Source organism: Ammospiza nelsoni, chromosome 14 (assembly GCF_027579445.1).
Source record: "Ammospiza nelsoni isolate bAmmNel1 chromosome 14, bAmmNel1.pri, whole genome shotgun sequence".
In the NCBI taxonomy this organism is placed as follows: Eukaryota; Metazoa; Chordata; class Aves; order Passeriformes; family Passerellidae; genus Ammospiza; species Ammospiza nelsoni.
Window position 1 is genome coordinate 13,899,681 of NC_080646.1, and position 26,171 is coordinate 13,925,851.

A 26,171-nucleotide genomic window follows, 5' to 3' on the forward strand; every position below is an offset into this window, starting at 1 on the left:
GCTGCATCCAGCTCTGGGGCTCCCAGCAAAACAAGGACATGGAGCTGCTGCAGCAAGCCCACAGCATGGTCCCAGGTATGATCAGAGGCCTGGAGCACCTCTGCTGTGAGGACAGACAGGCTGGGGGAGCTGGGCTGTTCAGCCTGGAGAAGAAAAGGCTTCAGGGGGACCTTACAGCACCTTCCAGTGCCTGAAGGGGCTCCTAAGGAGCTGGAGAGGGACTTTGCAGGGACAAGGGCCTGGAGTGGTAGGATAAGGGGGAATGGCTTCAGACTGAAAGAGGGAGGATTTAAATTAACATTAGAGAGAAATTCTTTGCCCAGAGCAGCTCTGGCTGCCCAATCCCTGGAAGTGCTCAAGGCCAGGTTGGTTGGGGCTCTGTGGAACCCCCTCACCCACCATGGCAGGGCTGTGACGAGATGGTCTCTAAGGGCCCTTCCAACCCAGACTGTATTATGGTTCTATGAGTTATGCTAATGCTCCTCTTAATGAGGGATTCCTGTAAAAACTACCTGGGGAGCCTCTCCTTCATTTGAAATTGATTCTTTTCAGAGGAGATGAATTAGAAGACAATTAAAACTAGGAATATACAGTTTCTTTGAAAGCCAGCCCTTAGGTTATGCTAGCTGAAATATTTCAGAACTGTTCTTGAAATTTCATTATTTCTTTAAATGTTCACAATTTTTTGCTGCTGTGAAATTTTCTAAGATTAATTCATAAGAAAAATTATCATCACCTCACTGGGATCCCTAGGGACAGTTGTAAAAGCTTTTAAGCAGACTTTTTTTGCTATAAAGAATTATGGAAGAGTTCTGCACCCATTTCAGAATTTACATTATATATGACCTATAAAAATATAACCTCATCCTCATTTCTTGATTTCTTATTTCTGCATCAAAAATGAATGGAAAATGTGATATTAAATGTACTACTTAGCCTTAAAGTTTGAGTAAATGACATATATGAATTTTTGCATTATCTCTCGACAAATACCATACAGAATGGACAGGACAAACCAGAGATAGCATTTTGAAAAATTTGTTTGCTGCCGTTTTCAGACTGTCATTTCAGAGCAAATGGAAAAATTAGTTTTATCTCTTTTGCTTTAATAAAGTGCAATAGCTTTTGTAGAATCTGACATGGTAATTCCACTAATCTGGAAAAAAACAGACTGGAAGACACAATTTTAATACAACAGTATGATGGTCACCAGAAACACAATAACTTTATCTAAAAATACTAAGAGGATTAAAATGGTCCTGTAGTAAATAAAAGAAAAAATCCTAATTTTTTATTCACAAATTAATTTCTAAATATGTTTAAGACCTAAGATTCACGGTCCTGAGCAAAGGTGCATATTTGTTGTATCAAAGGGAAATTACCGTATTTATAATAAATTGTGTATTCCTATAATGTGCCACTAAGACAAAACCCTCCACAATATATTCTGCTTTCTTACTCTATTTTTTATGAGACTTCCCAGGGTCCATGACAAGAAACACATACATGCAATTCAGTAATATTTGATAAAGTTTGTACAAAAATGGTTTAACCAGATAGAGAGCAAAATTTGACCTAACAAATACATAGCATAAAGCATTTATCCAGTGCTTTGCCAAAGTTTCAAATACATTTTGCATAGTGCAACATTTTTCAATCTTTTTGCTTCCTTCTCTTGTTTTCTAGAGGAGATGAAAGTCTATGAGTAACAAATTCAGATCTACCATGAATGAGTTTGCTTTTCTCAGTCACTTTTAGGAAACTGCCCTAAGCCAGTGGTGTAAGTATGAAAACATTGTTAGTGTTCTGCACCAGTACAAACATTCCTGGTTACATCTCAATTTCAGAGTTATCTTCTACAGTATACCTTGTACCTGGAAAACACACTCCTCACACCTTTAAGGAGAACAGAGCCTGAATTCCTCAATTTCAGGGTACAGAGCATAGTTGAGGTGCTTGCCTGAGGCTGATGCCTGCATTTTTAAAATTGTGTCCCTACACTACCAGATTCACTAGCTGTCAGGCATGAACTGCAGAGCAGATTGGACCATCTGTGGGGGAATATGACAAGATTTCTATCCAATCGTTTGAATTCTTTCTCTGCAGGAAATATCAATGTAAGATGCCAAATGGAATTTGGAAATTAAAAGGACATTAGTAATAATTTTGAAGCTATAATTAGAAGACAGAAAACCAAGGAATACAGAGTAGGATATGGAGCTATTAAATCTCCATGTAAAGGCCAGCTGCCTGTCTCTGTGCTCTTCCTAAGGGTGGGTGAGGGCAGTGCAGGCCAGCGGTGGCTGCCCTGGATTTCATGCCATAATGCAGAGTGAAGGAACACACACAGGTAAGGAGGTACAGGTCCATGTGCTACAGGCAGTGTGGGTTTGCATCCCATGGATGAGGCCCTTGCAATGGCACTGCTCTTCTCCTTAGTAAATACATTTTAGACTCCTTACCTATTCCCCAATCACCACAAACCTAGGAGTTAACTTGAAAATTCACTAGACTGACACCTGTTCTCTGTCCCACAGGTTATTCAACAAATAACACCCCACATGTTAAGGTTCTGGAACACTCAACCTGGAATAAACATACATAAAAGAAACTTGAGAAGTTGGTATACACTGTAAATTTTGAAGGTTTTTGCAACGCATGCTATGGTCAGAGTCACTTTACTGCTTGCTTCCTTCTCCTTTTTTGTCTCCCAAGCAATTTACTCAAAGATGAGCTTTACCATCATTTCATTTGAGTGGATCTGTGACAGCTCTCTGGGATATTGACTTTGTTACTCCCACAGTGCCCATCCAGTCCCCCAGCACTGCTTGCCTCCAGCCCTTTCCTCAACTTCCTCTTCAGAGTAAAGGCACTTCTCAAGCACTTTGGTGAACCACAGCTACTTAAAAGCCACAAGCACAAATTGGTCATTTGGCAAAGAATATTATTCTTCCCCAGCTGATGTAATCAGCCTTTCTCAGTGAGCACTCCTGGATGCAGCACGTGCTCCAGGGCTGCTTTGCAGTGCACTTAGTGCAATAGCTGTGACTCTCAGATGCAGAACTAGCTTTGTCTTATCCATCTTGCCACCCATGAAATGTTTCCACACACAAATCAAGGAACACAGCTAGGGAAACGAAAAAATTGAGTTAGAGAAAACACCCTGATGGAGCTTCTTTTTAATTACATGCCTGGTTTTTTTGCCTATTCCACAATGCTAAAAATGAATAACACAGATGGAGGGTGGGTGTTAAAGGCCCACTGAATACTGAAATTTTACTGATCTGTTATAACAGGAAACATCTGTGCTAAATACAGTGTTTAGTAGCTCTTTCCATTTCAGTTGTGGATCATCAGTATTTACAGGACACTACCAAGAAATTGTTTGTACTCATGGTCACAGTCACTTCAAACCTAATACTGACTGATTTCCTGCTCTAAATCATTTCAACAACTATGGATTTTGGAAAACCAATGTATTTAATCAATTATCCTATGGTTTATCCAGACATCAAATATTTGCAGTTCCAGAACTAACAAAGAAACAACTATTTCAATTCTTTCTAGTAGGCTACATTCACTTCTATTTTTGTGAACAAAGTCCACAATTCTTTTACCAATCTGTAACATTTTCAGGCATTTTTTCAGACCAGATTTTCAGAAAGTTTGGAGAAGATTTTAAATGCATGTTTATCCTAACTGATGCTTAAAGTATTTAAGGCTTCTTCATCCCTCAACTAAGCCAATTTTCTCTCTTATAATCTCCTCTAATCTTTTAGTAATGTAGGAACTGCCACAATACATCAGACCCAAGGGTCTATCCACCCCAGTATCGAAGTTCTGCTAGAACTAGCAAGAGCTGTGTCAGGTCCTGGAACAAACAAAATATTTAGGGTTGATAATTAACCACCTCAAACAGTCTGCTGCCCCCTCATCTACTCTGTATATATGAATCCTATTCTTCTCCTTTGGCTTTCTTGTCTGTTTGTTCTTCCATTTTCATGAAAACTCAATTTTAACGACAGCAGCTTCACAGAGATCTGGGTTTTGCTCCTGTGAGCATGTTAAGTTCTAAGAGACATCATCAATCAGCCTTTGAATGTGTCTTTCAAGTTTCTTTACTTTGGCATAGTTCTTTGCCTTTTGTGTAAGTGCCTTCATGTGTATCCTCTTCAAATATGTTACCTACAAGAAGCCCTGGTTGGTTGGCTTGTTCTTGCTTCCTTCTATATCCATAAGAGCCATCAATCAATATCTGAAACAAGTCTGCTTTCTATTTGTGTTACAAATTCTCCCTCCTAAATACAGTAACTCAAAAGCAAGGGAGAGAGCACTATTGGTTTTCCTGTGTTCATTTGTTTCAGACATGCTTCTGTTTGATGTGGGGAGGTGAACAAGCAAGGCAGCCTCAAAAGGCATTGCTCTAATGTTGGTTTTGCTTAAAACCATAAAGCTCAGTCCTCAGGGGGGAAGGAGATGGGCTGGATCTCAGTGTTCCAAGGAGCTTTGCTGCACATGTTCAGCTGTTTCTTACCCAGAGCAGTGAAGGGAAATGCCCTTGCAGGCACACTGAGGTTTCCAAAAGCTCTTCACAGTTACATCTACTGACACCCCAGTGCTGATGTGGGGAAAGTTTCCTATGTGTTACAGCTCTGTGTAAAAGCTGCTTTAACAACAAAAAATTCAATGCAAACATTTACAGGTCATCCCTGAAACAGGACACTAACAGGGAATATCCACAGTAAGACAGAATCCAGGTGGATAAAAGGTCTGCAGCTGCACTACCCCTTCCAGTAGTGTATAATCATGCAGACTGCCAATATCCTACACAAAATGGAAGAGTATGGGCAGCCCAGATGTATTGGGATTTGTTCTCCCCTTTTATTTGGTTCATCAATTCTGTGTTTTTCTGATCTGTCAAGCTTTCAGAGACGTGTCCCACATCAACACAGTGTACATGTGAGAAAGACAGACAGACCCAGAAGAAACAGCATTCTTCTAAGGCAATTAAACAAGTAATGCTTTGTTATGAAAAAGACTCCACGAACATTGAAGTAAACAAAAACTGCCTTTTTTAAAATTTGAAGTAGATGTCCCACTTATTATACAATTATATTTGTGCTTGGCAATTGTATTTGAGTTCTCTTCTTTGTTTACAGCTGTTTATAATAAGAATTACTCAGTGCAGCGCATTTCCAAAATTACTGAAAGGCACAAATATACAAAATCTGCTGAACTTGAAACTGCAAGAATTCCATTCCTACTCCCAAATGTGCTTCCAAGGAAAGTCAGATAATATTCTGGGTGATGAGTCATGGAAGAAGACTACCTTATCAGGGAATACAGAGTATGAAATTCATCTTGTATGAGAAATCCATATTTTACAACACTATGCTCATGCAAATTAGTGGTTTTCTTTCATATCAGAAAACAAAGTTTGCTGATCAATTATCTAGTTTTGAATTTAATACTGAAAAGTCTGATGGCTCAACAGCTACAGGTGTAAAGGAGGTTTCAGACTCATCTGAGTGCAGCTGCTGTATGTTTGACATAGACCATGAATCTACACACAAAAGTCCATCTAAAAATGTCTCTTCAGAGTTATTTGATATTAAAAAATCCTAGAAAAGATCAAACAGGCAGAATAAATTTTGGATTTAAAAAGTGCATTAAAAATTCAACCACATAAAAATTTTCTTGCTCTATAACCTCAGATGTATTAGCATAACCATCACATGAATCTTTTTTCAGATGCTGGGGTTATTATAGGAACACAGGGCGGATCCTCAGCTGGTGAAAATCATCAGAGTTGCACAGAAGCCAATTTATGCTAGCTGAAGCTCTGCCCCATAAAATCTCTTCCAAACCTGAGAAAGAACATCTTGTACTACAATATAACAGGTCTTCAGGTGATTGAAAAGCATCCTGATGAACAGTGTGGTTTCAGGAAAAAAAGCAGCACTGTATGCCTGACAAATTTCTGCTCTGTGTTCTTTTCTTTAACTTGATTAGAAAGATATATTCAAGCAAAAAGCTGCCTGGTACAATGCATCATTAGTCACACACTGCTTCCAATAGTGAACCATCAATTTTCTTTTAGATGTGAATATGTGCAAGAGGTCTAACTGGAACTGGAACATTAGCCAGGAAGCAGATGGGGACTGTGATTGAGAGTCTACCTCCTGGGTATATGTTGTACAAGCAGCAGCTCAGCAGAAGAGGGAAGGTTGTCAGGCCCCCTTACAGTGCATGCAAACTACAAATAAACACATTCACATAAGCCACAAATTTGGGTTGACCACTGTGTGTTTAAGAAAAGATTCTATTTAATGTGAAGTTGGCAAAGCAGTAGCCTCCATGCAATATGAAACATGTTCTGTCTGTTTCACAGAGAGCAGTTTGGAATATCTATTTCTAACTTTGGAATACACATCATTACAGTAGGTATGAGTGATCTCAATGCAGAAAATGAAGTAATTGCAAATGCTGGTTGTTATGGAAAAGTGAAATCATATCTACAGTATTTTAACATATTTAACCATAACCATATTTAAACCTTAAATTTAAACAACTTATTTTCAGGCATTTTTTAAGAATCAAGATTTTTGCAAATACCAAATTATCCACTTTCCTTATTCAGAGCATGAGTAGCAAACATATCCAATCCTAAACTTTCCACTCACTCTTGAAAGTAGCATCACGACACAGTGCAGCTTGCATGTTCCAGGTGTCATTTCCTACATCAGCCTCCCTGGCTGTGTTACAGTCCCTGAGATGACAGTTCCCTGATTTTCTAGTACCTGTGTTGTACATTTGTCCCTGCCAGTGGTGCAGGATGCAGCAGAGCAGCCTTACAGCTCATAAGGCTCTGGCAGAACACTGGGAGTATCTCAGGGGTACAGAGTTTCACCATTCTTATGATCAAACAGTGGAATAAAATGAAGACCCAGAGCACCCTCATTTTCCCAGAGGATTCTCTTTTTTTTGCAGTGATTTTTACCTGGAATATTGCAGCTCCCATCACTACACCTCATGCAGTTCAAATGTGGCTGAAAAAGCCATTTTAGTAGGTGATGCAACATGCTGCCAGTAACTCTGAGTAGCACTTGCACAGTTGCTTCTGGTAAATACCTGGCTCCACTTTTTCTATCCTCATAATGTGCCAAAGACTCTTTCTTGTTATGCTTTTTGCATTAGGGCAACTAATTCCTAAAATAATTTAGATTATATATTCATAGAATATTATATATGCAATAACAATACAAATGCCAATTAACCGATCTAAGCAAAGTAGTTATCAGTTGACCAGATAAACATATTGCAAATAGCAAAGATTATAATTTCAATATTTGGATTCACAGGAAAATTATTTACCAGCAGTTTCTTACCTCTAATGATCATTACATTTGCAGAAGACCCATTCTTTTCTCGTTGAGCAGACAATAAAGGTAATTGGAATTACTCATGTAAATCAAATGGAGAAGAAAAGCAAACCCAAATGCCCACTCTGAAGACACATGGTGTGACAATGCTGTCAGGCCATTGGGAGCAGCTCCTTCCCCTGGAACACAATCACATCTGCTCTCTGCAGACTAATGTGCCATAGCAGGCAATTCAGTGCTACATAAACTCATCCTCAACATGCACTGTGAAACCTCTCATTCAAACCTGTACAATTATTCCCACTGCTATGTGCCATAGCAGGCAATTCAGTGCTACATAAAGTCATCCTCAACATGCACTGTGAAACCTCTCATTCAAACCTGTACAATTATTCCCACAACACTGCTTAGTGTTCTCATCATTATTGCTGACATCCTGTGAATACTGGAAAGACAAATAAATATCAGCAATAGCTGACACAGAATTGCCAAATGAAGTAAAACCTGCCAAAGGAAGGCAGGTTCCTCCATCTTTTTTTCCCAGTTTTCCTTTTACCACTTTAAGCAATCCTTCATAAAATGCTCATAATGTCATCCTGGCTTCCTACATGGGTTCCATAGTGAGAAGTAAATCCAAACATTGATCCCTATAGATTTTATTTTCAGGCAATCTCTTCACAAAGATCCAACAGCCAATTCTGCCCTGACAGGTCTACCACCTTGTTCCACAACAATTCCGGTCTGCAGAAAGTGAAACTTGTAATCTTTCTCCTCTAAATGCTCTCTACCTTCTTGATTACTGTGCCTAGTGTTACCATTCAACCTGTCAGTCAGACCTGTCATCTTCACATCATCTCTAGCCAATATTATTCTAAGTTCACTGCAAACCTTTGCTAAATCATACTAGTAATTTCCACCAGTCTTAACTTCACTAAAATACAGCATTTCATGTCCAGCATCAAAGCCTAAATTCATGTCCAAATTCTATCTCCTGTCTCCTTTTCTTGCTCACTACAATACTGCTGTGATCAGTATTTTTTATTTACTAAGAGTAATTTTGATCCTATCACCCCTTTTTCTGTGTGTCCTCTGTTTCAGTATACTTTCACACACACACACACACACACACTAATCAATCAGTCTTGACAGTGCTTCACATGTTACTGTGCCAAGACCACTGCCAGCTGCAGTGGCTGGTCTGACCTTAGAGATTGCTTGGGGGTTTTCCAGCTGTCTGCTGTATCCTGGACTCACAGCTGCTTGGAATGAGCAAGGAAAGAAAGTGATCTGCACTTTTCTCCTGCCTTCATGCAGTATGGACCAGCAGTATGGACCCCTCCCCACAAAGCCTGCTCTCATATGCCTGAACAATGCATCAAGCAAGACAGCAGAATTTCCCTGCTGAAAATACTGGGGTTTTTTGTCTCACATGTCAGTTCTGCTATAGCATATTGGTCATATGAGATTTAGTCTTTAAAAAAAGAGAAAACTCTTTTATCTGGGATAGTTTAAAGTAATTTCTGATTATAAAAACAACAGAAAAATTGAAAATTCCTCAGGCTGGGATGGTATGGCTATCATTTATTGTATTCTAGATTTATTAATTAACATAAAGAGGCTTCATAAAGAAGCTGGGATTCACTGAATGCTCAAAAGATACTTTTTCAACTTTTAAGCTCTGTTTCAGTCATTTAATTTGACACTGAACTAGAGTTCTTAAAAAACCTAAAATTCTTAAAATTCTGCTCTGATTTCCAGTATAAGCCATACTATTTGAGTAGAAACCTTTCCTCTGAAATGACTCCTACATTTAGTACCTACAGTTTCTTATGATTCTTTTATTGGAAGTGGAGAGAGATGTTGGTTAATTGTGCTGTATTAGTAAATGTATTATGTGTTAAAAATTGTTCACTTGATTTGAAAGGAAAGACTTCGTGATTATCCAAAATCTGGTACTGACTGAATCACTGAAATAAGAGAGTGGTTAATATATATAAAATTTTGATGATTGCCTTGCTGGGATTTGTCAATGTTAATGAAATATTTAGATGAACCTTCAGCTCTTGCCCTTATTTTGCAATGTGTTCAGACTGAGCTGTCGACCAGCTGAATGCAAGTTGGTTACCCTGGCCTTTAGCAGAATTTCAGAGAACAAATGCCCTCAAGTCTGTATTCAGAGCTGAGCACTGTTGAGCAAGGTAAGAGGATCCAGCTCCAAATTATTTCTGCCACACGTGGCATAAAATAAAAATTAAGAGGTTGTAAATAGGCAAATTCCAATTTCCCTTCCATAAAAGGAAAAACCGGAGCAGGGGACAGATGAAATCAAAGTTAATGATTAATGGGCAAAGAATTTCTTGCAAAGCATTGCTAATTCTTTCCTTTTCCCATCTCTTGGCAGAAATTAGCAGAACTCTCATTCAAAGAAACAAAAAATGAGAAGTTTGCAACTTTCATTTTTATTGCTTTCTTGTATCATCATCTCAGCAAATACATATGAAGGAAAGAAAAAAGGTAATATACTATTAAATATAAATACTGATCATTAACTTTTAAAAAATGTTTATGCTATAAAAATTTAGTAGTGTTGACTGTCTGATCATTAGGATGTTGGGTTTGTGTGCTATATTCCTAAAATATGGCATTTATACCTGTCTGTATTTATTGGAAAATGTAGTTGTTTATAATTACCAGAAATGTTTCCCAGGGGAACCCATACATGTTGAGGCTACAGAATTAAGGTAATTTGACCTTTAACAAAGCTTCTGATTAAGCTAATTTTAAAATGCATTAATTTGAAAATATTCACTGAATTGATAATGTTATAATCTTCTTGAGGTGGAATTATTTTGTGTGACAGATTTAGTCTCCTACTCTGAATCAAATGTGTTTAAGCTTTCATTTGCTGAGTTGCCTAATGCAGTGGATTTCATCTCAAGTGGATGAATATCTTTGAGTGAAAGAGCTACACCTGCAGTAGGTTTTGTTGAAGGGTCCTTCTCACTGGCATGGCTGCACAAGCATTTGTGACGCTGCACGTTCTGTCAGTATCTGTGTGACTGTTGAGCAAGACAGGACATCAAACAACTGCATTTCTTAAAACCTCTCTGATGTGATTGACAAAGACAGTGCCATGTTTGACCTCATTATTGATGTGTACAAAGCAAGCACTAGTTTTCCTTCTTATCTAACTGCATTTCTAATACTCTAAGTCTGGAGGGGAGAAATGAAGTTTTCCTCTTGGCTGGAAATAAAGCAAGATATGCACATTCACAGAAGCATGGCCCCTTACAGCAGCTGTGTTTTGTATTTTTGTTAATTCATATTAATAGTTTTAGAAACCATTTGCTACACAAATGCTTTATATAAAATATATTGATTTCAATCTACAGGAGGCAGGACCACCTTTCTTTGATCCTGCACATTAAATTTCCCCTTGGGTTTAACTTTGAACAATCTCTGAATTAAAACTGTGAGAAACTTAATTAATGCCATAACTTGTCCTGGTTTACCAGACAAGGCCTGCACATCCTTCACAGTCACTGAACTTTAGAAAGCTATTTAGAAAAGTTGACCAATTCTGTATTTTTGAGAGAACCTAAAATAAGAGCTCAAACTTTAGTTTGAGGCTTCTCCCATCATCTTTGCTCAGATCTGTTCAGATTCCACACTGTGTGTGGTCAAAGTTTAGCTCCCCAGAGATACACAAGGCAGAGAGAGGAAGTCACTGTCCCCCTGTTCTTTCACAGCCACAGGTCCTGCCTCATGCAGCTCACATTCCCTCACCCCCACGACCTGTGGCACCATTTGTAGCAAGGTCAGTCCCTCACTCTCTCCATCCCCTTTCCCCTCATGACCTAGGACTCCAGTATCATGGACTTCACTTGTTTGCTCATTGCTTCTTACTTGTGGGGCACAAACAATAGGTCACATGTCATATTGGCACTTGCAGATATGCCAACTCATGGTATGTTGAGGCAAGAGACTGATTTCAGAAGCCAAGAAGGTTTATTTCTAAAAATGCAAAAAAATCTACTGTATTTTCTTCTAGAGGTTCCCTACAGCCTAACTAGATTGGCTATAGGGAGTAGTTACCAGGCTACAGACCTTGGTATTCCATTATGTTGAACTAAGACCCTCATCCCTTGTCACTTTTAAATCAGTCCAATTCCAATTCCAGCTGCCCATGTGCATTAATATTTCTGCATCTTTCACTCCCTTGGTATCCTGCTCCAATCCAACCTCAGCCACAGCAGCCTTGGCCAGAACATAATGTAATCCCCAGTTCTCAAACCTTGCCTTATTTCTGTACCCATTTGCCTTGTCAGCCAAGCTCTGCTTGTTCTGGGAGTGCTGGCTGTACCTGGTAACCTCAGGGACTCATTTTCCTTATTCCACTTGTCAGTGAGGCAGATTCATTTGCCACAATGGCAGATGCAAGTGCATCACCTCACACTAAGGAAGGGAGCAAAGCTTTTAGCTCTGGATAAGAGACCTTTTAATGCTGTCAGGTGGAGACAGCTTTCCATGAGCATTGAATCTATTTTACCTGGAAATCCTTCCACCTTGGAGCTCACTTGTTCTTGTTTTAGCAGGAACTGCAGCATAGAACAGCACAACTATCAGGAGTGCAAAGCCTCCTCAGGGATAAGTGTCTGGTACATAATTCTAACACAAGCAATTACCTATGAAAGAACCATTCTCTCACTGTGTAAAAGTCCTACTCATTCATTTGTAACCAGAAAATAAACAACTGCTTCAATTTCTTTTTTCTGTACCATTGCATCCACCTACACAGTAAAAGAAATCACATCACAAAATCAGAACTTATAGGAATTAGACTGCAGCAGGTAAATCAATTTGGATGAGTGTTTGTAAGTTGATCAAGTTATGTACAAAAATATATATTGTAGGTTCTTATTTTATACTTAATTATAGTAGAATAAGATGGAGTGCATTACCAAGCAAAAACAACACCAAATTTAAAACACACACAGGGTTATTCTTAAAAAAAACACAGAGGGTTTCTGAAATGCCATGGTTTTCTTGTGCATTTATATAGCAGGAAAGAAGTTTGGCATTTTTGCCAAAGGTTCATTATCTAAAAGCAGAATCCCAGAATGAGAAATATGCACCTAAAAATAACATCCCTGAAACTAAGCCAAGATGATTCTTTCTACAAGCATGTGAAAATACATAAGCTCTTATTTATTTTGATTCTTCTCCTGTAAACGTAAAAGTAGGTGGGAATATTTTCCATTATTCCACTTCCTTGTGCAGAGCAGAGTTATACAGTAGCTGACATGAAAATGCATGCTGTTGAGCTAGCACTTTTTACCTGACAGTCTCACAGCTGGCAGTTGAGCTGCACATTTTTTGTCCAAAAGAGAAGGTAGCATCTCAGTTGTCATCCAGTTCTGCTATGTTTTAAGTGCTGTCATCACCTTAGTATTACACACTGGCCATAGGAATGGACTGTACAAAAATCTGAATAGCTGTTGTGTTTTCTTCATTCCCCAAATGGATAACAGATGCAAGAGATGATTGGTGTAGCAAATATATATCAAAGTCTATATAAAATTCCTCAACAAAATGCAGTGTGTGGGGTATACCCTATCAGATCCAAAAAACTACCAAAAGAATAATTTCTACCTCTTTATAGCTGAAAAACCATTAAAACACAAAAAAGCATAGAAAATTCAAAAGCCATTTAAACTGTAGAGATAGAGAACTAAAGTTAGCCCATAGAAACAAGTCTAAAAACTATCAGTATTTCTTATTTACCTCAATGGATATATTGATCACCTCTGAAGTTTAAATTCACATCACTTCCAGGTAGATCACTTAAACAGGGATTCAGAAGCTAAATTTTGTGACATACAAAAATAATGGTCTAAGAAGTCCTGGAATTTGGAAGTTCAGATACCAGTTACACTAATGATCTATGTTATGATATTCTCAGGAGAAGTCCTGCAAAACTATTTGCTGCCATTTCCTGACTGTGTTTAGGATTTGCACTGCTCCCAAGAGTCTTAGAATTCTACCAAAATTTCTATGATCTAAACGAGTTATTTTTCCTTCTGTCACCTGGGAAAAACCTATGAATATAATTTCAGATATAAATTATCACTAGAGGATGTAAAATATAAATATAGTTTAGCTAACAGAAGGCCCTTTGCTTTTTCATTAAAAGAGACAATAACAGGAACCCAAGTGAGGAAGGAACTATCCATGCACGAAACCACTTTCAATATTTCTACTAAAGCAAGTGACTGAACATCTTAATGAGGAGCTTAAATTCACCAGTGGATTGCAATTTGCATGACTTGAGCATTACATTCTTCAGACTATTGCTGCCTGAATAGTGCTTGCATATGACACTAGAGAAACCTGAACATACAGAACAGCTCTTGGTAATGTGGCACTGCAATGTAACTGCTTAACTGATTGTCTTCCTTCTTCTCAAACTAGAGAAGGCTAGGATTAGTTTTAAACACAAATTTGAAGTTTCAATGGAAAAGAAGTGTCAATGAAAACATACTGCATCAAGCTCTGGGATCCTCAGCACAGGGAAGATGTGGACCTGTTAGAGTGGGCCCAGGGCCACAGAGATGATCAGAGGGCTGAAGCATCTCCCCTGTGAAGGCAGGCTGAGAGAGTTGGGGTTGTTTAGCCTGGAGAGAGCTCCAGAGAGACTTCATTGCAGCCTTTCAGTACCTTAAGAGGGCTTATAAAATGGAGGGAGAGGAACTTTCTATATGGGCAGATAGTGACAGGACAAAGGGCAGTGGTTTTAAACTGAAAGAAGGTACTTTTACATTAGACAGTAGGAATAAATTCTTTACTCAGAGCATGGTGAGGCACTGAAAGAGGTTTTTTAGTTAAGTTGATCCTTGGAAGAGTTCAAGACCAGGCTGAATGGGGCCCTGAGCAGTCTGACCTCTGAGGGCCATCCCTGACCATGGCAGGAAGGCTGGAACTAAATAATCTTTAAGCTCCCTTCCAGCTCCAACCATTCTATGACTCATTATTAAAGAGAGCATTTCTCTTTTCTTCTTATTTTGTGGTTCACTCTAGGTTTATATTACACATTTCCTTTCAGAAAACCTAGTTATGCCAAGTCTGTGTGAACTTCAGGGTTATTAATAGGGTTGCACCAACAGCAGTGCAACAGTGATGATGTAAGTCCTGCCACCATATGGTCCCCTTGAGTGGCCTTAGCACAGTGACCTTTTTTCCTGTGTTAGAGGGAGCTCAGAGTCTGTTTGCTGAAGCTGAGTTGGACTCCTTACACAGAGGAATAGCTTGGCAGCAGGGGGGTGGGCCAGCAGCCACTTCCAAGCAGCATGATTAAGATTTCCTGGCAGCATGAGCAATAACTGGCAAAAGAGACAGAAGGGACCATCTATCTGCACATGCCAAGACTGGGTGATAAAGTTCACTGCTTTGGCCATAGGCCAAATGTGAATTATGACTCTTGCAAAAAATTGTTTAATGTCTATGCTCCAAGTTAAAATGACCTCTTTCACACTCTGTACCCTTTCTTCTATAAAAATATACTGGTTTTAAAGTTATATTACTATGATACCTTTCTTGTTTGTTCCTTTCAATATTTAAAAATTGCTACAGTTGCTAATATCCTCAGAAAGCATTAACTGCATAGGATTGCACACCCTTCCACATACCCATTATAATCAGCCAACAAAAGCTTTTGATGGTGCTGAAATGCTTCTAAAACAAGATGGTTGCACAAACAGGAGTTGTTGGCTAAAATTACAGAAATTCTCTGGTTTGCTTGCCCAGTCTAGTAAAATCTTTTGAATCTTTTATCAATAATACTGTTTATATTTGGGTTCCTTTTTGGCCTCCAGAATTCCTGGTGTTGCTTCAAGTACAACAAATAAAAAAAAAAGAGATGTAGAAATATTGAATATGAGGAAACAAGGTATTGATACACATAATTCTCTCTGGAATTAAACAAACATGTCCAATCTGAAAACCCAAATTTCATGAGACAAACATTTGAACTTCTGCTGTTTTGAAATATTTGATCCAAAAAGCATTTTCTAATTTTTATATTACTTACAGAGGGAGGCACTGAACCATGGAGGAGATGGTGACAGAGCTAGTCCAAGACAAAAATAAAAACATACACATATGTTTGATTTGGCTTTGTGTCTGGAATTGAAAAGCTGCCCTAAAATTCTGCTATACTGGCATGCTGTCCTATATCTTAATGCTACCATTGGAAACCATTAGATAGAAACACCACTGAGAGGAAATTTTTCATTTGAAAATCTTGTCTATATTAGATCACTTGTGCTCTACTTTATGCATCTCAGGCTCAAAGTAATCTATAGTGTCAGAGTGAAGAATTTACTTACTGTTTCAAGCACCACTCTTCTCCCTTTCAGCAGCCATGGGTCAAAAGGGATGTTGGAGGACATCAGTTAAGGTTTAACTCCATGTTTGCCAACCTGCATTTCCAAAAGAGTCACTCAAATTAGAGATTCTGTCAAATGGGGGTGGCAGTGCTGTGTATGTGTGTTCCTTAGTTGTACTAATATATATACACATATATATATATATTAGTATATATATATATGTATATACTATATAAAAATTATATATAGTATATGATTATATAGTATATATAACTATATATTATATAAAATATATATAGTACATATTTTTAATTTTATATATATATATATATACTATCAAAATACATTCTAATTTATTTACCAGGCAAATCACTGTATAATCACTGTAAAATACTCACTGTCCAGGTAATTATCATGTCTTGAGACTAAAATTTGTCCAGAACCTACCTTTGACTGGAATTCTATGAGTTGTTATAAAAATACAAATAATTAAAATTATGTGGACTTTCTGACAAAAAAGGTGTTAAAAAATTATATACATAGTGAAGAGGCTAGTATTTTGGTTTGTTATATTTCCATTTAATTTTTTTTTGTGTTGTAGTGAAATAGTACTGCTTGTTTTCATATTTATGTCACTTGTACTTTTGACTTAGGATGACAGTACACATGCCTTCAAGGTTTGCTTTTTAGGGTTTGACTCTAGGACGGGAAGGGAGATGGAAGAAGCTCTGATTTTCTTTCTGAGGAGGAAATGGTTGGGCAACAATTATTCACTACAAAAAAATATTTTGAGTGGTATTATCCAGGTAATGCTTTCACTAGAGAGCTTACAATCTTCAAAAAATTGTTTTAAAAGTTTAATTATTTGTAAGAATCTTGGATACTATTTAAAACCTTATCATTATTTTCAGAAAGACATGAGAGCTACTGCTTTTCTGAAACTGATTACTGTTTACTGAAGCAGAACATTACTTTCAGTGCCTGAAAATTGAGGAAGAAATAACAATATGAATTAGCAGTGCTCTTAGGACATGAGGACATGAATTAGCCTTCAGTGGCTAAGTCATTTATTGTGCCAAATACATCTCTGTAAACTATTCATCTTTCTTACTGAATTACATTACATAAAAATGCCCCAAAACCTTCTAGGGGTATTGAATCAAGTCCTTGGTATCCACTTGAACTCCTTTTTGATGTCTCATCCTAGACTCCAGTCCCTATTAATGCTTCAATATCACTCTTGTGGGAGTCACTAGAGCCAGCACCTTCATGACCTTTCAAATATCTGAACAATTTCTTAACTGATCCTGACTAAAATAGCTTGTCTATGACAACATATAAATTGCCACCTATACCACAGTGCTTAGCTAAACTACAAGGAAACCTGACAGCCCTAATTGCATTTAATGTGTTTATGCAAATGAGAGTAACAGGATGAAGCATGACCCAGAGCAGAGGTTCAAGAACAGGACTTTCACAGACTACATCTGTGCAGGATTCCCCAAATCTGCTTTTCAAGTTAAGGACCAGCTGCAACCAGGAGACAATTAGAGTCTTCTCTGAACACTTGAAAGTAACTCCAAAGCAGTTTCTGTGTATTTTCGAGAAACAGAGCAAATGGAGGCAACTGTTACTGGATGAAAGTTAATTCTCTGCCCTGCTCTACTGTCAGTACAGAAATGAGCAGAGTGGACTGTAGAATTAGAGGAATAAAAGGAAGAAAGAAGGGAATGGAGAATACTCAAATATTAAAAACACAGCTACCAGCATGAAGCATTAGTGAGTGGATCTCTGCAGCACTAGAAACTGCACAGAAAGCCAGCTGGCACATCATCTGAAAATCTACTGTGGTCTCTATCCATCATGCTTACCTTCTGCTTACCCAGGAATAGAAAGTAGAGCTTGTTCTTTTAATTGGGAACAGGTTTTTTGCAGGGAACATCATAAATCATTGTTTTCTTAGTAGATGACATCAAATGGTCATGAAAGCTGAAGTACTAATGAGGTGTTTTGACCAGAAATCCCAATAAAGCTCTGGAAAGGTTCCCACACTAAACATTTCAGTGAGCAGCACTGAAGTTACTTCTGCTTTTCATTGACCCCTACAATGCAATTCAGGCAGCTCTCCTCCAGCTGGGCAGTGAGAGCCTCGTTGTCCCCAGGCTCCACAGCTGCTCTGTGCTCTGCCATGGGACAGTGACAGCAGCTGGGCCCTCACCACAAAGACAATTGCCCTGTTCCAGCTGACCTGTACTTACTGCACACCAAGGTAGGCAGAGAAAAAGAAACCCTGAAAGCATCCTTCAGGCAACAGCATTTCAAACACAGTGAAATGCACAGAGAATGTGTGCTAAGCATGAGATTCTGCTTACTCTGCTGCCTCCACTCTACACCAGGACAGCAGTGTGTCCCACAGAGCACTGGGAGGTTTCCACGTGTTTCTTAGGGCAAAGATGCCTTCAAAAACTTGATGTGCCTTCCCTCTCTGTCAGAACTCTACCTCTTTCCCAAGAGCAATCCCCACACTGTTTCCTGGAGAGGGAGTTCAGCCTGATCCTGATGTATGCCATTAAACAGCCTCAGTCTCTTCTCACATGCTCTGTGACCACAATGTGATCTTTTGCTTTAATATGTTAATTTAAAGGCACTGCAACTTTTGTAAGAAACTTCAGCCAAGAAATGTGTCCGTCAGAACCTTCTGGCTTGGTAGTGTCAGTGTCATCCTAAAGAATTCAATGGAGATTTGGACCTGGAGCAAACTTACAGTCTTTGATCCAGCTTCCAGAGGAGACACTTGTGCTATTTTACTATTTTAATCTCCCTAATTCAGCTCACAGGAAGTGGCAGTGGGAAGGGCTGCTGAATACATTGTGTTATATCTGAAATTTCAGGTAGCAGAAATTAGCACAACTACCACTGAGATTCTTAGAGAATAAAAATAAAACCAGGAGTATGATGTACTATTCCATTGGAGAGGAATTTTTGAACATTCCTTCTCCCAAAACCATCTCTGGAATTTTAGTAAATTCATAGGATTTAGACCTTGGATTAGTATTTCTCTTATTATCCCATGCCCCTTTCTATCTTTCTATTCTAGGTTATGAAGATTGTGTATATTCATTAAAAATGTTCTACTTTACAGAACATTAAGTGCTAGTCAATTAATTCCACTGATGATAACTGCTTGGCTTTAAGATGTCTCTTGCTATTCATTTCAATAAAATGTTACTCCCCTGAATACCATCAAAGAGCTGATATTTATGGGCCTACCAAAAATATTTAAATTATTAGTTATTTTCCATCTATGAAGTATCAATGCTATTCCTACACTGACTTTAGAAAAAAATCACTTTGGATACTTTGAATATGATAATCCTGATGTGCAGGAGGAAACCAAATTCTCAGACATCTGCTCAGGGCCTGGGTGCTCTGAGCTGAGAAGGATTTCTCACAGTACAGGCATCAGAGCAGCACTTAGCACCCTGCAAACCCAGCACTCCATTGCTTCTGATCTCCCTTTCAGACACTTGTGTCTATAACAAGTGATTGAAGGATCTTTTACAGCTCCTTTGTAATCCACTCTGTCACAATTTGGCTACTGGCTACCTGTGTTTCTGTTTTTCAAAGTCAGCACAGCCACACAACTAAACTGCTGTACTGCAGAACACTCTGGATCGCAGAACCTCCGGATGGAAGGTGCTTGTTTCACACGTCTCTTCATTTCAGTGAAATGTGGTAGCTTTCCCCTCAGACTTTCTGTGAGCTGACTCTGCCTTGGTCGTGTATTGCACTCTCTGGGATGGTGTGGGTAGCTGGAAAATGTAGTAAACCAGTATTTTCCCTCTTGCTGTGCAGCACGTTAGTCCCTCAAAACACTTCTGTGTTCCTGACTAAGGTTAATTGGCTGTAATAAGGCAATCAAATGTGAATATTCTTTGCTCTTTGATTTCTAAGATACTCTTTAACAGTGATCAAAATGAGACTAAAGACATTCTGCACCTTTGCAGCTCTGGGGAAAAGCAAGGTGTCAAACACTTGACTTTCTGTGCTTTGTACTTCACCAGTGTGCAGTGATGGCAGACAACTTAATGTAAAGGGAAGGACTGGAGTTCCTGACCCTTGTGGTGGCATCCACAGCTTCAGCTCTGGCCACTGCTGCCCAGAGGGCTCCCAGGGGGCCAGCACAGCTCCCTGCAGCCACACAGTGATCCACAATTCCTCTTGCAGCCAGTCAGCTTGCAAACTGATCCAGCTGAAAAACTAGCCTATTTTTTCTTGGTCATCCCACCTTTTTAGCTGGATAAGCTCCCTGATCTTGTTCACTCTGCAATAGGGCACCAGTTGTGCTGGGGCAGTGATGGGACCACAGGAGGTCAGGAATGGGTGGGTGGCAGCAGGGTAGGGAACAAGTCTGCTTAGAGTTGCTTGGGCAGCAGTGAAGCCAAATGTTTAGTTAGGAACTCAACACTGAGTCACATTTTGTTAACTTCAAATTTTTATCCTCAATTTAATAAATAAATAAATCTGCTACCTTAACACTGTTTCCATCATCCAGTTATGCCTCTATTGGTATTTTTAAGACCCTTTCCTCTCCTCGAATTTGACTGATTTTCAAAAATCACTTTAGCAAAAGAAAGGAAAGTCAGAAAACCCCTTAATTTATCATTCCAGCTCATAAAGTAATTAATTTTTCTGGCTAGTGTTAATAAAATATATATTAGAAAGGTCTAGGGCAATATCCCTGAAAATACAATTGTTTTCTGCACCATCAGCAACCTATTATCCAGATGAAATAAAAATTTCATACTTTGGAGCTTTGCACTTGCTCAAACTACTGCTTTCATTTTCCTCAGACCCTCCATACATATTCAGCAGAGTAACAACAGAAAAAGTACCGAAATTGGACAGACAAGGTTTAATTTTGAAGAATCCAATTCCTAATCTAATGCTTTCCTATTACTATTTCTAGTTTTAATAAGGCTATTTAGACTACAAGAGAAATCCCTTTAGTAATGGAATTCTGGTGTAGTATTTTAGGGAGGTGTCTTTGCCTTTTTTTCCTCTTGATTCCCCCACACCACCCACTTCTTTTTTATTCACACTTGGTAATTGTGTGTGATCACTAAACACAGAAACATGTAGGCATGAGTGTCCCTAATCAGACTCACACAGAAACAAAATCTCTGTCCTTCAAGGACAGGGCAATTTCTGTCAGGCATTTGAAAGCCAAGGCAGGTCATTGAAGTTATTATTAGCACTAATTAGCACTCCCACAAGCTGTTGAATTCTTCACCTGCAGCCAAAGGGCACTCAATATGGTGCAGAATTTGCTCTCATCTTTGAAAGCATCAGAGAACTCGCGCCTCTTTAGAAACACGAGACTGTTCTATTGCATGTGAATAGGCCTTTGATAAAATTGTATCTGATCCATGTACCAAATTACCTACAGAAGGAGAGATATGATGAAACTGTTCCAAAACAAAGGAATTCTACAAATGTCTAAACAGACTCTTATCAGAAAAGGAAGACATCTGGTCTTACTTAATGTGGTGGTGCTGTATTTTACCTTTCGACGAGGTTACAGACAATTCATACCCCACCCAGTTACAGTGCTGTTCTTTTACCATAGTGTTTTACGTAAGACTTTGGAGACAAGTCTGTGTGAAAACTGAATTTTTGTCCTTGTGAGCAGCCTCCATTGAGGATTAGAGAGATCTGAACTGAATCACTGAGCTCCAAATAAAACACTGATCCTAATTGTGACAGTGGCTAAGAAGTGATGAAAGCCCAGTGAGCCATCACTTTTGTATGTTAGGCACATTTCTCACAATGTGTCATAACAGGGAAGCCTGGCAATGGCTCTCATTAGTCAAAAGCACTGCTTCAGAGCAGTTGCAGGATTTATTTGAAAGAGGAGAGAAAGAAATGTGTTAAAATCAGCTATTTTGGGTCTATGATATAACTGCCAGTATGACCTTTAGAGATAAATTTTCTACAAAGGGTAAGCAAAATTGTAGCAGGAGTCAAAAGAATAACATATCACCCAAAATAAAACCAGCAAATATTTATTATAGAACTTCCTATGTGGGAACCAGGCACCTAAAGGATTCACCTCCAAAAACAAGTCACTATCCTCTCTATGGCAAGAAGCTGGAAACAACTGGAAGCCTTAAAAGACAATAAACAAGATGTGTCCCCAGCTACCAATCCTTTCAAAGTGAAAAGCAGAGAATGAGAAACACAGAACAAATGCTGCTTTAAAAAAATCCCAGGCCCAGCTCAGTGCAGACAAGTGGCAGCTCTTCAGCAGCTGGACATGCAACCCACCAGCTGAAAGCTGACAATGTCACCCAACTGGAGCTGCCTGTGTCACTCTGAGCTGTGTTCAAATTTGTGTCTGTCACAGAGGCTGCGGCTTCCCCACCTGGCAATGCACTCTCCCACATCTTCATACAGCCAAGTGTCAGTTCACAGAGTGGGAATAAGGCCCTAGGATGTGCATCAGTCCCTCCCACATGACACCACACTTCAGCTTTGTGGCTGCACTAGTCAGCCAGCCCCTTTGCTTTTTATGCCATCCGTAAGGTGCACTCAATATTTTAACAAACTGCACAGTTCTGAAACACCATCAATGGTCACAATTGTGACCATCAATGGTTATTTTAGCATGATCAGTATTACCTCTGCTTTTAAACACCAAAACCCCCTGAGCCTCCAGCTACTATGAGAGTATTTAGTGTGACAATGGAATCCTTCTTTTTAGCCTCCTTGTCCCATTCTTGAATAGCTTTCTTAGTCACACTAAAGACAGCAATGCATTTCCTCCAAAACTCAGATACAAAGAGCATCACAATTCTGGCCTGCACTCTCTAAGTGACAGTACCATTATGGAGATGAATCAAGGTCACTGCTTTTTTATTTGTCTTGAAAAGGAAGTGCCACAAACTGAGACATGATGCTGACAACAGAGTATCAGTCTTTTTTCATAATTTTCAACAATGCACATTTGTAGCATTTTCATTATTTAGACACTTGATTTCCTGACTCCAGGGCACTGCTAACAAGGTGTATTTTTGGGAATGAATAAATGATGTGATCTATTTCTTTTAGTATCATGCCAGCAGCTGAAGGGTAAGATAATTGCCTGGACATGCATTGAGTAGTTTCATTCTGTGAAATGATTAGGATAATGGGAATTCTGGAACCAAATCTCTGGAAATCTGAGTAAAATCAAGCCTTTTAAACACTATGACAGAAATTAATGTCAAATGTACCAGGACCACTTTACCTCACAGAAACCTCTCTACAGAAACAAGCACTACTAACTCATAGTTAACTCTCAGAAAGGAAAAAAAGATTAATTTTCTATCTCATTGTGATGATTCTAACCCAGTTGGCTCATTGACAAATCATTTATAAAGTTACAAAGTCAAGTAAAGGTTGATGAGCACTGACAGTACACCAAGGTCCTGGGATGTCTTGGATATCCACGTAGAGGTTCTGTTTACCAAATAAACAGGAGCTGGATACATTCAAAGAATGAGGGCAGTGCTTATTTTAGAAGACATTATATATGTTTTCCAGCCTGTTTCAACAAAAAAGTTGCGCAAAATTAGAGAACTGAAAACAAAAATCTCTGTTGTTGTGACATGAGGGATTGTGATTCTGGTATCTCAGGACAGAAGGCATGTGTACCACCCTGTTCACTGAAGAACTTTAAAAGTGAAATAATCAAATGTACAATGCATATTTATAAGCAACCAAACTCAGCTAAGCTGTGTATAAGCATTGGAGTTTTGCTCACAATTTCACTTAATAAGGATTATTCACTTAAAATCACTTCCACTAAATTGAGAGCCATGTGTTGCTGCTGTATATTTGAACTTTTCCCATACCTTTTAGCATGTATCAGTTCAAATGTTTAAGACATTAAATATACTTTAGTACAACTGCTGTCATCTCAGAGGAGGAATGTGGCCCTATAAGAATCTGCTTTGGCACACTTTGCTGCTGGCCTGATGTCCCCGGGCAGCCAGAAGATCTCCTGGTGACCTGGGAGGGTCAGCAGAGTAAAAGCAATGGTAACAACCAGGGCATTATAAACCACATAGAAAACCACCAAGAAAAGAACTGCAGACTTTGCTTTTCATACTTAATCTCTAATGTCAAGATATATAACCAGCCTGTCTTCATCACTTATGCAAAATTGAGGAAAACAATGCTGAGGTAGCCACGTTTAAAATAATGCTTTAAATTCTCTCTCCTATATCAGAAGAATACAATCTTAACTGCTCTTAGTGACATTTTCTGTTAGAAAAATCAGTTCTCTCTTTTCATCAGCATTGACACATATTGTAATCTACTGTGCATCATTACACATGAGCCACCACACAATGAAATGACACTGATCATTAGCCACTCATCATGGAGAGAGATGGATTCTAAAGGCCAAGAACTGTTTGCAGTTTCCACTGTTACTAAAACCAAATGTTCCAATTCCTTACTTTTCAAACCAAGAAGAATGTTTCCCTCTGATCACTTTCAGTTTCCCTATTAGGAGTTACACAAAAACAAACTACTTGATAAATTACAACAATCTTTTCTTAACAAGGCCAAGGCATCTTTCTACAGTCAGGAGAAAAGCATTCAAGGGAAGCAGATAAAATTTTACATAAAAGTCTACATGAATGATTCTCATGTGACCACTCTGGTTTTCTGGATCTGTTCAAACCCAGTGATTTTTGGCAGTTTGCTCCATTCCATAAAAATCACATATAATCCAAACTTCAGTGACTTCATCATTTCTATCAAGTTTGTTCCTGGAAAGGAAATAATCCCATCAGAGGAAGGACACAAAAAGAGATTTGCTCAGAGATTTAAATTCAGGTAGTTTTTAAAATTAGGTGTTTTTTAAAGTATGGGCATTCCCTACAATCTCCAGTAAGTCAGAAAGCAGAAAGACAATTCTTGAACATAATATTACATTAAGATTAGGCCCCTGAAATCAAGCTACACTCTTAACATCCCAACCAAGTTCTTACATGATGCAATTTTCTGAGAAGTTTCTTGCTTTGTGAAGTAGTCAGATAAAATATTCATGTTCTCAAATAGAACTGCAAATAAAAAATAAGTAAGGGCAGGCTGTTGGTGCTGCTTGCAATACAGGGGCTAAATGTGAATGAAAGTAATAGAAAATGGCATGCCAACAGGAGAATTTGAAAGCAATTTAAGAGATTTATTTCCTTCTTGTTTTTTACTTCTTCACTGGGTTTAAAACTAATTTTTATTAAATATCTCACTTGAGACTGAATATAAATTCCCCAAATATGATAAGCAAGAAAAAGGCCCCAATATTCAATTAATAAAACCACATTTTCTTTCTGCTTTGGTGCACACTCCAATGCAGTATTGTGACCAAATATGAAAACAAAACAAAGAATTTTGTATTTAATCCATGGCCTCCCTCAGCTTCTACGACAGTATAAAGTTAAATAATAAAAGAATATGGTGTATAAGAAAGACAGCAGAAGTGTGTTTTATTTAATCTATTTTATCTTTAAAATTTTTGTATTTGCTCTATTTACTATTTCTTCTTCACTTGCAGCTATTAATCTTGCTATAGATGATAATTACATCATTCACCACATTTAGATCATGCCACTGCAGGATGTCCTGCAGTGTGACAGGAGCAGGTCAGAGCAGGGAGACATTTGGTGTAAAACACCAAGGTGAGCCCACAGAGGCCTCTGGGCAGGGGAGAGCTGGGAACCCCTGTGGACTGGTTCTGCTCTCGTTCTGGGATGGGGATTCATGGGAAGCTGGAGCACATCAGCTGCTCTCTAAAAGCACAGCCTTTGTGTGGATTAGCTTTAAGGAGACTGCTTTGTGTGCCCAGATCAGTCCCCAGTGATCAAACAAAGCATGGGGAGACTGGGGGCTGCTTCAAAGTGCACCCCTGGAGAGTTCACTCATCCTGGAGTGAACAGAAACCTTTCATAGCTGTGTCTCTCTTGTACTTCCATTTGAGCAAAATGCCTCTGTTCTCCTCTCATGACACAGACAAACTGTTTGCCCAGGCATTGCTCTTTTCATCTAATTGGATTGAGAACATAAGAATAGGCTTATCTTTCCAATTAGGAGGAATTAGTAAATCATGAGTCTTGAAATGGAAATTGAAATAATGCAATTAAATTCAGATAATAATTTTATTTCCAGATAAATTTTCAGTCAAAAGCAACTTTAAAAGGTCTCATTGCTAAGATGAATGGATAACAGCCAGGCTGAGCAGGACTTTCACTTTTAAAAGGATGATATGTCAAATCTGCATAATTTTGTTGGTTTTTTAAATGTTTTTTACAATGTCTAAGCAGATTTTACACTGTGGCTGAAACATATAACAAGCAGC

At 38.6% G+C, this 26,171-nt stretch overlaps 1 protein-coding gene across 2 annotated transcripts in view; it reads left to right on the plus strand.

Annotated features, from left to right (window-relative positions):
• The window catches only part of LIPC (lipase C, hepatic type), a 67,138-nt gene that overhangs the window by 6,623 nt on the left and 34,344 nt on the right, over positions 1–26,171 (plus strand). The window contains exons 1-2 of one of the 2 annotated variants that reach the window (XM_059482363.1): positions 9,485–9,580; positions 9,784–9,896. In XM_059482363.1, coding sequence (XP_059338346.1) covers positions 9,818–9,896 — 79 coding nt within the window. In that variant the 5' untranslated portion in view covers positions 9,485–9,580; positions 9,784–9,817. Of the gene's footprint in view, positions 1–9,484; positions 9,581–9,783; positions 9,897–26,171 lie in introns of those variants that run through there. The other variant, XM_059482364.1, reaches the window with a different exon arrangement.